This window comes from Abramis brama, assembly GCF_963993115.1.
Source record: "Abramis brama genome assembly, chromosome: 13".
NCBI lineage: Eukaryota > Metazoa > Chordata > Actinopteri > Cypriniformes > Leuciscidae > Abramis > Abramis brama.
Window position 1 is genome coordinate 28,271,443 of NC_139975.1, and position 14,918 is coordinate 28,286,360.

A 14,918-nucleotide genomic window follows, 5' to 3' on the forward strand; every position below is an offset into this window, starting at 1 on the left:
AGAACCATGAGGCTTCAAAGTATGGATTAGAAGTAGGCTAGTCGAAGACACAAACGATTTTGAACATTTATACATTTGTGTGTTGCAAAAGCAGAAGTCTATCTTCTTTAAATAAAGAATCACCTTTATTTATGCTTTAATTTCTTTAAAACAATCTGGTGACCTGCATTATTTCTGTGATTACTTGATCAGTAATATTGCGAGAGGTTTCCTCACACACGTATAAAAACTCTTTAGATGTCTTTGTGACAAACACAACATCTTCACTTAGAAGACTTTTTTTAAATGTATGGCCGATCCTTTTTCTTCTGACAAACTTACATTTCATATTAATTACCTGAGGCATTTAACAACCCCGCTAGATTTAGTCATCTTGTTCAGCTAGCACAACGCTGTTTCACATGTTGTATGTTGGACTGTATGTGTTTTAGGTGAAGACGTTTCTTTGAGAGCTGAAATAAATGACAATTAAGAATTTAAGTGATAGTCTTTCTGTTTGACTAAATTGATACTTAATTTAGTACAACTTTCCCTCTATCTACGAATTACACAAAGTGCATGCTGTTTTACACTTAAACTATTACAACAGAATCACAACAGAATCACTGACTATTGCACTGAGAGAGGCATATTCATCCAAGCTCGAGGCTGTTAAAGTTCCACACTTTGGTAAAACCTAAATTCTAGAGGTCAATTGGGATAAAAGTAAATGCATCATCATGAGCCATTTAAAACAAATACAGAAAAGCCACTATAGTGACCAGTTTTAGCGTTTGAATTGACATTTTACATATTACGCTGTTTACATCTTGTTTTTGTACAGTTTTTGTTCATATAGGAATGTATGAAAAACATGAACAAATATTGCATAAAGAGAATTAAATGACGGTCCTTCAAGTATGAGAGTGACTAAACAAATCATATTTATTTTAGAACATCTTTCTGCTATGTCTACGAAACATTGACGTGAAAGATGAGTATTACACTTCAAACTCGTCTAACTATTACACTTATTTTGTTATTATTATACAGTTATTTTGTGTGTGTGTCACTAAACAACATGGTTAAGCTAATGAATTATAGTTGATGCGTGGTATTTTTACGTGAAAGGAGGGAAAGGAATATTTAACATATAAAAATAAAAATATTTTAACCTATCGTCAATTTCAATTGTTAGATAAATCATCTAACAATCGACAGTTATATGTGAAACAATTAGAGTTGGTGTAAATTTGCACATCCAAAAACTGTTGTTACTTGGATGATAAATATCTTCACTTTATGATAGGAAAGTACGGACAGCGCCTTTGACCAATCCTCTACATATGGGACACTTGCGCAGAGAAGGCGCACATTCTTTGCACACAACTAGGTGACCACAGGGGATGAAGACAATGTTCACTTCCTTATCCATGCAAACTTTGCATTTGCGCTCCTCTTGAAGTCTTCTTAACTGTTCCTCCATAGGCAAGTCTGAAAGATCTTGACTCGGTGATGCAGCTTCATTTGTCTGGGCCATCAGTTCTCTCAGCAGGCAGACATCATTCTTCTTGATCCAGTTGTGGAAGACCTCTGCTGCTGCATTTCCTTTCGACAGGACTAACTCAATGAACTGCCCTGTCTGCTGCTTGACTGTAGTGCAGTTACGAATAATGTCATACTCTTTCTGTGAGATGATGTTCTCCTCTAGAAGATGGTCCATTAAGCTCTGCACGCTTTTTAGCTGCTGTGACATGGCAAGATGATGTTTCTTAAGAAAAGTAAAACCATCTGATGCCATTTCCTCAGCAAGAAGCTCTCGCTCCTCCTCTCTCTTCTCATCTTCTGCACTTAGTAAATCAGACACCAACTCTTGAACGGTTTTGTAATTTTCTCCACTTGCGAGAATTTTGCTCTGCACGGTTTGCTTCACCAGGCCACGCTCAAATCCCATCTCTAAAGCAGACTTCACCACAGGATTGTTCATCATCACTGCATCTTCTGAACGGTCTTCTCCAGGACCCAGGTGTACAACAGCTGGATCAACAAATTCTCTCGAGTCGCTGTCTCCATTAGTCAATAGCTGTTCAAATAGTCTTGGAAATCTTGCTTGAATCTGATGAACAAACTCTTGGCCCTTTTCTTGTAACAGGTATTCACATCTTGGAAACCACTTGGCATGTTCTACCCATGGACCATCACCAGACTCCCAACATCTGAGTCCACCATCACAACAAAAGCACTTCACGTCATCACGACGACCAACATAGTAAAAACCAGCCTTAGCCAATTGGTCTGGTCGAACAGTTATTCTTGAGGACCAGTAGACAAATGTGAGCAACCTTTCTTCACACTGTTGCATTGCCGAGTTAGATACATTGGAAAGGCCGCCGTCAAATAAAGGTACATTATCTGCACGGTCACCTCGAACAAAGCGGCAGTTGGGGTAATGCCTCTGGTGCTCTGATACTGCCCGATCTCCCGGTTCCCAGTTGCTAAGCTTGCCTCCACAACTGAAGCAAGCCACTCTGTCACCCTGCCCAAGGTAGTAGAAATCACTTTGGGCAAGCTCGGCTGGAGTTACTGTACCAAGAGTCCAATTCTGAAAGGTGTCAAGGCGTTCCTGTTCCCGACGCATGTCAGGATTGTGACAAGCCGGAGGTCGCTGGTGAGACATATCCTGGTGAGACATATCCAGGTTTAAGTAACCCACCTGCTCCTCCGTTTGGCCTGAAACGGATGCCGTGGTGGTCGATGTTACAGGTGTCGCAGGGGCGGAAAGCTGTAGGATGGCTACGTTGCGAAGCGGGGAAAAGGCAGAGTGAGAGGACGACAGGAGGTTTGCGGTGGGGGGTAAACTCTGGATGAAGACATAAAATGTGACCACAGGGCGTGTCCACTCAAGCCCTTCTCTCTGCTGGACATCCAATGACTAGTGTCTAGTCATCCATGACAGAACACATAAACTTATTAAAAAAATTTAATGAACTCCTGAACAGATAGAAGATCGACGTAGGGGGTATGTGCTTCCTCCCTCTATGATGCAGGAACCGATGCTAAGAACAAAATCGAATTTTGTTCAACACTACAAAATGTCCTTTCTTCTGTTCTGTTCTGTACACAGCGGGTAAATTAGTTGTATCACTTGAAAAATCACCACACATTTTTCAGAGACGCGATGTGCCTCTGTGGTCCGTGGCGCAGCGCATCCAGGCGTGGTATGGAAATGGTTGCCACCTCAGGAATACAGTAATTAAAATGCAGAAAACATTCCGCAACTCTTTACAAGGATCTCTGAAATATTTAATCTTTTAAATCATGTAGTATTTTTAATTATTCTAAATATTAATATTATGTATACTATTATAATACTATTTTTATGAGCTCAGACATTAACACAACAGAAATGTATGTAATTTTTTATTTATTTATTTATTTTTATTTCAACTTCATACTTTCGAGTATACATTGAAGTAGTGAAGAAAATGATAGACCGGCAAACCGGGGTTGTGTGCGAAGTCCTGAAATATTTATCAGGACAACAGCTCACCCCGCCCCGCTGGAGGGGTTGTCATCATCAGGCTTTGGCCGCATAGGTGATTTCTTTTCCCTTCAAGGTTTAGTCATAGAAAATCACTGGAACAGAACAATACATCCACACAGAGCAAACTTGAACTAATATAAACTTCTTCTTATGATTAATTTTCATACTTTTATCATATAGTGACCAGTGGTGTTGTAAATACCTAAAGAGTTACATTTACCAAGTAAGCATACATGTAAGTGGCTACATGTGGTGTGATAGAACTTCAAGGCCCTAGGCATAGTTGTCTATACAAATCTCATGCAGCAATCATGAGAACAGCTAAATGAAAACAAATAAGAAGAACCCGTCAAAGTCTAGAACTCTTGATTAGTTTGATTCCATAATAACCCAATGGATGAATTGCAAAGCAAGTGCATCTTTATTATCTGGAGGGCAGGCTACACGACTAAACAAGGTATGCAAAGTGGAGCAGAGGATCTCTGGGTCCTACCACCTTGGTGAAAACTTGCGGGGACCCGAGTGGAATATATGCCTCTTGCAAAGGCTTCAGCGGATACCATTGAGAAACAGGCTTTGGCCGCATAGGTGATTTCTTTTCCCTTCAAGGTTTAGTCATAGAAAATCACTGGAACAGAACAATACATCCACACAGAGCAAACTTGAACTAATATAAACTTCTTCTTATGATTAATTTTCAGACTTTTATCATATAGTGACCAGTGGTGTTGTAAATACCTGAAGAGTTACATTTACCAAGTAAGCATACATGTAAGTGGCTACATGTGGTGTGATAGAACTTCAAGGCCCTAGGCATAGTTGTCTATACAAATCTCATGCAGCAATCATGAGAACAGCAACATAAAAGCAAATAAGAAGAACCCGTCAAAGTCTAGAACTCTTGATTAGTTTAATTCCATAATAACGGAATGGATGAATTGCAAAGCAAGTGCATCTTTATTATCTGCATGGCAGGCTACACGAATAAAAAAGGTATGCAAAGTGGCTCAAAGGATCGCTGGGTCCTACCAACTTGTTGAAAACTTGCTGGGACCCGAGTGGAATATATGCCTCTTGGAAAGGCTTCAGCAGATAACATTGGGGAACAGGCTTTGACCCCATAGGTGATATATTTTCCCTTCAAGGTTTAGTCATAAAAAATCACTGGAACAGAACAATACATCCACACAGAGCAAACTTGAACTAATATAAACTTCTTCTTATGATTAATTTTCAGAACTTTTATCATATAGTGACCAGTGGTGTTGTAAATACCTAAAGAGTTACATTTACCAAGTAAGCATACATGTAAGTGGCTACATGTGGTGTGATAGAACTTCAAGGCCCTAGGCATAGTTGTCTATACAAATCTCATGCTGCAATCATGAGAACAGCAACATAAAAGCAAATAAGAAGAACCCGTCAAAGTCTAGAACTCTTGATTAGTTTAATTCCATAATAACGGAATGGATGAATTGCAAAGTAAGTGCATCTTTATTATCTGGATGGCAGGCTACACGAATAAAAAAGGTATGCAAAGTGGCGCAAAGGATCGCTGGGCCCTACCACCTTGGTGAAAACTTGCTGGGACCCGAGGGGAATATATGCCTCTTGCAAAGGCTTCAGCAGATAACATTGGGGAACAGGCTTTGACCCCATAGGTGATATATTTTCCCTTCAAGGTTTAGTCATAGAAAATCACTGGAACAGAACAATACATCCACACAGAGCAAACTTGAACTAATATAAACTTCTTCTTATGATTCATTTTCACACTTTTATCCAGTGGTGGAAAGTAACTAATTACAAATACTTTCGTTACAGTACTTGAGTAGATTTTTCAATTTTTTCTACTTTCTTGAGTGTAATTAAATTGTGGTACTTTTACTTTTACTTGAAATTACTTCTGTGGTTTCATGTGTGAGAATATATTATTTTATTAAATTCTATAATACAGGCTATGTTGATTAGCATTGCATTAATGGGTTAGTTCACCCAAAAATGAAAATTAGCCCATGATTTACTCACACATAATTAATATAAATGTCCCGGCTCCTCCAAGTTTTATAATGGCAGTGAATGGCTGGAAAAAATGTAAAACCCCAATAAATGCATCCATTCATGATTAAAAAAAAAAAATACTCCACATTGCTCCAGTGGGCTAAAGGCCTTCGGAAGCGAAGCCATGGGTTTTTGAAAAATACCCATATTTATAACTTTATAATCTAAAATAACTAGCTTCCGCCAGACGATCGTACGCATACTAAGCAAACTGACTTGCGCCACAAGAGTAACCTGTGACACATGTATGATGTAGAATGTAGAAGTATCATAAGCTTAGACGCCTCTCGCGGTTTAAACAAATAGGGCTGTGCAACAAACTGAAGCTCCTCTTCTATAATATACAGTGACGTGCGGTCTGGGTAGGCAAACTAGGCACTGCCTACCCTGCCAAAATTCAAAAATAAAAATGTTCATTAAATAATAAACTTGTATTTGTATTTTTACTGTTTATTCTTGTAATTTATATATGCAATATGTGTGTTATTCCAAATATTTAGACGTTATGATGAGAAATGTAGCAGTTAAACATAATCAAATAAAAAACAAATCGTAGAATAAGCAGTGCTTTTACTGTCCATTCATGCGCATGCGCACTTCGATCCTGTATTCTTTAACATGTACGGCAAAAAGCACAAATCTGCTGTGCCTTTGGACGTAAATATGGTATGCCAGTAACATCTCCGTAACATATCAGACATGGACCAATTAAAATCGAGATATTACTGGACATTTGCGCAGCTAACGTCATTAACGTTACACCACAGCTAGCCTACATGCCTAATCCCCGCGCCAAACTCAAAGTCAAAATGACAGCACCGGCCGTCATCACAGAGTTAAAAAATTTAAATTGAGAGCCAGAGACTTTGCAAACTGAAGGCCCGTAAAGACGAGTTCTGTTTCATTCTTACTGACCGCCAGAGGCAGTGTAAACATTATGGATTATCGCAGCGCCAGCTAGATAGGTCGAGAGAATATACCAACAAAGTCACGTGGCGTGACGTATACTGAGCCCTGGAGGTTTATAGGCTACAGTAGCTCAGCACCCTATCCCTTTCGCTTTCTCGCTTGGTTGAGATAGGTTGTATTTGGTTGAGTGATTATTCGCGCTGTCAAGTGCCGCTTATAAGAGCAGCGAGATTCGTCCTCACAAGCTGTGACAGCGCGCGTCTACGCCATTTCAAAGGATTGGATTTGGATTTGGATTCAATTAACAGCGCTTGGTGAGTTTTGTTTTTCTATTCTTCGTCGATAACACACTGTGCCTCTCTGTGCAATCCGGTGGCTTGTGTTTTTCCGCGCCTATGAGTTAACAGTCTCCCGTTGACATATTTACTCACATTTTTTTGTTCCTCGGTTCAATCCGCTGGCCATTTTAGATATTTTCTCTTTTCTTGAGATATTGTTGGTATTACCTGTCGGTTCACCCGAGGCAATTGTTTTATTTTATTTTTATTGATTTTTCATCCCGCTCAACTTAACCTTACGGTGCAATCCGAGGGTGTTATTAGCGAGTAACTATGGCTCACAGCTCGATCGCCACTGGTTTTCCACTGACTTGTAAGCTGTGCCCTAATAATCTTCTCCCTGATGACGGTCATGACATCTGCCCGTCGTGTTTGGGTGTTCAACATCTGCGAGAGGCTCTCACGGACCCGTGCATGCACTGCAGCCTTTTGCCTATGTCGGAACGACGGCTCCGTCTTGCCGAGTTAGACCCTAATTCAACAGTGAAACTTGGGCAGTTAGATGAAGCCCCTTCGCGCAGTCGGAAGCGCAGGGCGTCGGCGGCGGCTGGTGCTCCCCTCCCATCTAAGAAGGCCAAATCGCGAGGTGATGAACAGTCATATGTTGAGAAAAGTTCACTTTCTATGACGGTGTCGGCGCTTTCTTCAGAGATGGCAGAGCTGAAACGCCTGCTTCACTCGCTTCAGCCTGTCACATCTGCTACACCTGTGAAGATGACACAGGAGGATGAGAATGTTCAGAATCAGGGAGCTGGGGAAGAGTCTCTTGATTCCCCTTGTTTTTCTCATCGCTCAGAGTTTGATGTGCTGTCTACAAGTGCTTCAGATTCCTTTTTTCACGATCATGGGGTTACTATGGATGTTGCTGCACAACCATCACCTCAGGCTGTTTTCACTGGTTACCCAGCAGCGGAGGGGTCTAGTGGGGGGTCAGTTCAGTCGTCTGGACAAGCCCAGTCCTCCTCCGATGATACTTTGGCTGTGCTTCGAATGGCAGTTGCTCGTCTAGGATTTGATGAGTCACCTGTCCAATCTGCCCAAACAAATGTGTTTTTCAGACAGACCACAGCTGCAACTTCTTTTGCCATGCCACCATGTAAGGATTTTGCTGAATTCTCAAATGCTCTCACTGGTTCTGGTCCGCCTAAGCGGCGCTCAAAGATCGCTCGAACGCTAGCATCTATGGCTGAAGCAGATTCTATCGGGGTGGGTCGTGCTCCGGAAATAGAGCAGCCTGTGGCAGCTTTGGTGGTGTCTCCTGATGAGGCTCTACGAGGGAATGTGCGATGTCCCAGTGCGCAATGCGGTCGTACAGATTCTTTGCTAAAAAAGGCATATGAGTCTGTTGCCTACATTACTCGAGCAGAAAACACAATCTGCCAGTTACTACTTGCTGCCACCAGTACGCTGGAACCTGCAAATGCGGATCCCTCTATTTCACAATTTCTGCAAACTGCTCTGTTGGCAACAGGCCATGTGACCCGCGAGTTGGGTAGTCTTACAGCCACGCTTCTGGCAGCCCGCCGCCAAGTGTGGCTTGCCCAAGCACGACTGCCGGAGGACTGTAAGAAAACCTTGAGAGATCTTCCATTTGTTCCCGGGCATCTTTTTCGTCCAAATGTTTCGGAACTATTGGAAAAGAGGGTAAAGCTGTCTGAAGCCACTCGTCAACTGACACAGGTGCAGCGCAACCCTACCTTTAGGATGCCAGCGGTTCAGACCCGACATCACTATGCCACATCGGAGCAACGTTTCCGCTGGCACACTACACCTCAGTCACAGCCCCCTCAAAGACCTCGTGTTCCTGAAGATGCGAGAGTTTTTCGCCCACCTCAACAACAGTTTCGAGGAAGACCCCGTCAGCGTCCCCCCGCGAACACTAAAAATCGCACACATAAAGCCTGAGACAGTCAGGCCGGCGGTCGATCGTTTTTCAATAGATCAACTGGAGTACTGGAGATCCAACACAGCAGACCCCTGGGTGTTGGCAACTCTGAGCAGGGGATATACTCTACAGTTTCGACGCCGGCCTCCCAGATTTTCAAGAATTGTTCCTACGATTGTCAGAGATGCGGTTCGCGCAGTGGCTCTCTCTCTGGAAATTTGTTCACTGTTAGAGAAGGGAGCCATAGAAAAGGTTCATCCCTTGTTCAGGGAGACGGGTTCTATTCGACATATTTTCTTGTTCCGAAGAAGGACGGTGGTTTCCGCCCAATTCTCGATTTGAGGCTTCTGAATTTGTTCCTGAAGGTCCTTCCTTTTCGAATGCTGCGCACAGCCGATGTTCTTCGGTCTGTGACTGCAGACGATTGGTTTGTAAGTGTCGACCTGAAAGATGCATACTTTCACGTCCCAATTGCTGTACATCACAGAAAGTTTCTGCGTTTCAGTTTCCTGAATCAAGCTTACCAGTTCAAAGTGCTACCCTTCGGCCTTTCCCTTGCTCCTCGCGTCTTCACAAGGTGTGTGAGCGCAGCTCTGTCTCCTCTTTGGATGAGAGGTATGCGTATTCTTCCTTATTTGGACGACTGGCTTCTCTGTGCCCCAACAGAGCAGCAGGCTGTACAAGACTCCAGACTGCTTTTGAGACATGTGCAGAAGCTGGGGTTTTCTGTGAACGAGAAAAAGAGCCGTCTGATTCCATCACAGACCACTACGTTCATAGGAATGACCCTGAATTCCTGTCTAATGTCTGCCTCCCTGTCTCAGGAACGTGTGATGAACATTCTGCAACTTTTGGCTCGCTTTCGCCCGGGGGTGTCTTTGCAGTACGAGGTGGTCCTACGACTGATAGGGATGTTAACAGCGGCTACAGTGGTGATCCCCCTGGGTTTACTCCACCTCAGACCACTCCAGTTATGGAACAACAGTTTGCGGCTAGATCCCACCAGGCATACCCATCGACTGGTTATAATTTCTCACCGTTGCATACGTGCGTTGAGGCGGTGGAGACAGTTAGAGTTTCTAAAGGCAGGAGTGCCTCTGGGTGTTGTTCCCTCTCGTCGGGAGTTGGTCACGACGGATGCTTCCCTCACAGGATGGGGGGCAACGTGGAATCGGAGGGGTATTTGCGGGCGCTGGACATCGATCCAGGCCACAGAATATCAACCTACTGGAACTAAGGGCAGTGTTCTTGGCTCTACAGTACTTCATGCCGGTTCTGGCAGGCCGCCATGTTCTCGTTCGGTCCGACAATACCTCAACAGTGTTCCATCTGAACCACCAGGGCGGCACGAGATCCCGCAGGTCTCTACGGCTGACTCACGAGATCCTGACATGGTGTCAGCCACGACTCGCTTCACTGAGGGCAGCTCATATTCCAGGAGCGTGCAACCAGACAGCGGATGCTCTTTCCAGGGATCAAGTACATCCAGGGGAATGGAGGCTTCATCCAGATGTAGTGCAGGAGATCTGGCTACGATTTGGAAGAGCAGAGGTGGATCTTTTTGCTTCAGAGATGACCACCCACTGCCGATTATGGTTCGCAAGGACAGAAGTGTCCAGCCCCCTGGGCCAGGATGCGTTGTCTCACGAATGGCCAAACTGCCTGCTATATGCGTTTCCACCTATCCCTCTGTTATGGGAGACGTTGCACAGGGTCTCCCTGTGCAAGCACAGAGTGTTACTTGTGGCACCATGGTGGCCAGCCAGACCATGGTTTCCTTTGTTGCTGAGACTTATGACAGGGAATCCATGGAAACTTCCACCCAGGAAGGACCTCCTCTCCCAGCTGGAGGCCAGTGTCTGGCACCCGGACCCGGCTCGTCTGCAGCTTTGGGTCTGGCCATTGGGCTAAATCCTTCCCTGGAGCATTGTGACCCTGCTGTTATTCACACCATCTCTAATGCTAGGGCTTCTTCCACACGACAGATTTATGCTTCCCGTTGGAAGCTTTTTTCTGCATGGTGTGAGGAACAGGGGCTCGATCCTGCAACATGTGACATTCCGAGTATCTTAAGCTTTCTTGAACGTTTACTGGAGGAAGGAAAAGCAGCTTCCACGTTGAAAGTGTACGTAGCTGCGATTTCTGCATATCATGTTCCAGTTGGTGGCTCTTCTCTTGGCTCTCACAGTCTTGTCTGCAGTTTTCTGAAGGGCGCGCGCCGTCTGAACCCTGCTCGGAATCCTCATTTTCCTGTGTGGGATTTGTCACTCGTGCTTGCATTTCTGTGCTCACCCCAGTTTGAGCCCTTGCAAAGCGTTGACATTAAATGGTTGTCCTTGAAGACTTCTTTTTTGTTAGCTATTGCTACTGCGAAACGAGTCAGTGAGTTGCACGCGCTATCTGTTAGCGAACTGTGCTTGCGCTGGTTACCGGATGACTCCGGGGTGGTTCTACGACCCAATCCTTCTTTTCTTCCGAAGGTCCTTCTTCCTCAGTTCATAAATCAGCACATTGAACTGGCCTCTTTTCAGACTTCTTCAGGGTCTGATTCAAGTGCCCAACTTTTGTGTCCTGTTCGTGCCTTGAAGTGTTATGTGAACTCTACTGTTCAATTTAGACAGTCAGACCAGTTATTTGTCTGCTATGGTGGTGTGAAGAAAGGTGCTCCAGTGTCGAAGCAGAGGTTGTCGAACTGGATAGTAGAGACCATTACGCTGGCTTACAAGGCAGCAGGGAGACCACTGCCCTGGGGACTAACTTGCCATTCCACTAGGGCCATTTCATCTTCATGGGCTGTTTTTAGAGGAGTTTCCCTGGTGGATATCTGCACTGCTGCTACCTGGGCTTCTCCATGCACGTTTGCCCGGTTTTATAAGGTCAACGTTGCTGCTCCTCATGCCGTTAGTTCTGCGGTTCTTCTGGAGCAGCCTTAATTTCACCAGGTGGGTGGCATTCCTCATGACTATGTTGGTATGTGTCATCCATAATGTTTACACTGCCTCTGGAGGTCAGTAAGAATGAAACAGAACGCTAGTTACGCATGTAACTGTGGTTCTGTGAATTCTGGATGACCGCCAGAGTTCTCAGTCACTCGGAATGCGCGAGAAAGGCGTACCGAGATAGAGTGCTGAGCTACTGTAGCCTATAAACCTCCAGGGCTCAGTATACGTCACGCCACGTGACTTTGTTGGTATATTCTCTCGACCTATCTAGCTGGCGCTGCGATAATCCATAATGTTTACACTGCCTCTGGCGGTCATCCAGAATTCACAGAACCACAGTTACATGCGTAACTAGCGTTTTACAAAGCTGTGATCGACTTCTTCACGAGGAAAGAGCGGCGGATGAATTTTATGTAGGCTACAAATAATCTACCGATTGGTGAGTCAAAAACTATTTTGGGCTTAATATTGAATTGATAAATGTGGTTGAATTAATGCAAGCCATTTGCCTTCATATTCAATTGAGCAGTGTGTGATTTTACTTTTACTTTTGGCCGCTGTGCAACAATAAGGATTAAGAATGGTTGCATTCTGATGCTGGAGCGGACATTAACTACTGTTACCGGTGTGTGCCTGTACCACGCTTATGTGTGTGCGACGTGCGTGTATGTGTGTGTGTGTGTGAGAGAGAGAGAGAGACAGACTGCGAGAATACACGATATACATCCTGATTTGTACATTTCTTGATATGCCGCGCTTGTGCGTAACGTTTACTGTTATTATGTATTATTAGCCTAAACAATAAATCAGGTAATCTGGCTTTCATAACTCAGTGCCTAGCCTCTTTAAGACATCACCGCATGTCACTGATAATATATATATGTTGTGTGTCGAGTCAGGGGTTAGTCTTCCACCGTAAATCGATGCATATGGTCGGTCGTCTGGCTGAAGTATGCTTCATCTTTATTATCTGGATGGCAGGCTACATGAATAAAAAAGGTATGCAAAGTGGAGTAATGGATCTCTGGGTCCTACCACCTTGGTAAAAAAATGCGGGGACCCGAGGGGAATGCTTTATAAACACACAATTATAGCAGCCAAAGAATTTTTTTTTTTAAAGAGTCAAGGGTCAAGAGCACAACTAAAGTAAACGCTAACCACCATCATGGTGACTTTAAAATACAAAATATTATTTATTTAAACCGGAAATTAAATAAAGTAAATCTGGTTAGTTTTAAGTGAAGCTGGTAATAAGTGTACGGCCATGCATTTCACCTTTTTGTTTGGTTTATTCCAACCAAAATTCAACGACTGCCCAACGTTGGAGCTTGACGTCAAACAAACATTGGATTTAGACGTCAACCCGACTTTCATTTTCAACCAAAATCCAACGTCTGACCGATGTTGTAGTCTATATCCTGTGCCTGCTGGGCATCTATTTGACGTCAGGATGTCATGATGTTGATGCCATTTTAATGCTATTTTGATATCATTCAATATCAAGCTTCAATATCAGATTAAATTTACCTTTTATTATAGTGTCTTCTGTCATTTTAAACATGAACTAAATGTAAATATGCTAGGATTTAAATAAATAAAAACACACATGCAAAATACATAGACCTAGGTCTACAACTTTCAAGATCATTCAGGCTAGGTCTTTTAGATGTTGAAAATGAGTCACATTGATTTACAATGAGTAATAAATATACTTTTTTCAGACATTTCAGACATTGTTTTGAGATAAATTTCACATCAATTTGACGTCTTATTTCCTGACATCAAATCAACATTATTTCCGTCGTTGGTATAGTAGCAGTGGGTGGAATAGACAAGAAATTTACAGTTTTCTACCATCTTGCTGAGAACTTTTCTTTAGGCATTCGGCAGTCTTGCAGACTGAACCGCTGCAGGAAATCCACCCTTACATTTTCAACAATATTATTGATCTTCCTGTATTGACACCATGAGAGCTGAACTGAGCTGGATGTTGACAGCACTGTTTTCTCTCGAGCGGCTAAATACATATAAATTAACTAAATTAATACCTTTTTTTTAGTGCTGGGAAAAAATTAATCGCGATTAATCGCATCCAAAATAAAAGTTTGTGTTTGCATAATATATGTGTGTGTACTGTGTATAATTATTTTGTATATATAAATACACACATATGCATGTATTTATTTAAGAAATATTTGCATGTATATACTGTATATACATTTATACATAATTTATATTAAATATAAATATAAATAATTTATATATAAATAAATAAAAATCTTAAATATATACATGCATATGTGTGTATTTATATATACAAAATAATTATACACAGTACACACATATTATATATTATGCAAACACAAACTTTTATTTTGGATGCGATTAATCGCGATTAATTTTTTCCCAGCACTACTTTTTTTATAACAAAAATGAACCATCACTGAACTTACTTAAGCTGGACAATGACGCTACTAGATCTGCTGTACAGCCAAAAAAAAACTTTGTTGTATTATTTTCTTGTTATCACTGTAAAGCTGCTTTGAAACAGTCAGTATTGTAAAAAGCGCTATTTAAATAAAGGTGACTTGACTTGGGAGGAGGCTTTTATGGTTTCTAGAAGATACTTGCTGTGTCCCAATTCAAAGGCTCCTCCAAATGCGGCCTTCGTTTCCCGTGAAATGAAGGATACAACAGACGGATCCTACGCAGCCTTGCATACCTCAGAATTCAACCAGCGCCCCAGCGCCATTGACAATAGGATTTTTTTTTTTTTTTGAGAAATTGCCGTATTACACTTTTAAACTTAAGTATTATTGGGTTTCAACTTACTCAAATATCTAATGATACAAATGTAAAAATAAAAAAACATTAAAGCCGTTCAAATGTAGACATATCTTACTAAGATCCGATTATATATAGTTTATACTCTTTATACTACAGAAAGGGACCATGGTGAACATAGACAGTTTAATATAACTTTCAAAAAAAGTCTAGTGTCACTCATCAATGGCAGCTGTCACAGTTGCTAGGCGACACGAACAGTCCTCCTAAGGCAGGACTGTCTCATTTCAACAATGCTCAGTCCAACCTTCATGGCCTTCGAAGGTGTGGCCTTTGAATGGGGACACAGCCACTGTGTTGTCTGTATGATTCGAGAGGGTTTGTTTAAAATTATTCACTGCATTTACAGGGTATGGGTTCGATTTCAATACCCCTATATATAGTTCTTCATTTTTGTGTCATCAATTTTGTTGTTT

General features: G+C 42.4%; 1 protein-coding gene across 1 annotated transcript; it reads right to left on the bottom strand.

Moving 5' to 3' along the window:
* Positions 1-1,251: 1,251 nt before the first annotated feature.
* Positions 1,252-4,109, bottom strand: LOC311095361 (putative inhibitor of apoptosis; the record flags this gene model as incomplete). The annotated part of the gene is made up of 2 exons (XM_084133853.1): positions 1,252-2,893; positions 4,017-4,109. 2 exons carry the CDS (start codon positions 4,107-4,109, stop codon positions 1,280-1,282), a joined length of 1,707 nt encoding a protein of 568 aa, XP_083989979.1. The 3' UTR covers positions 1,252-1,279.
* Positions 4,110-14,918: the final 10,809 nt, after the last annotated feature.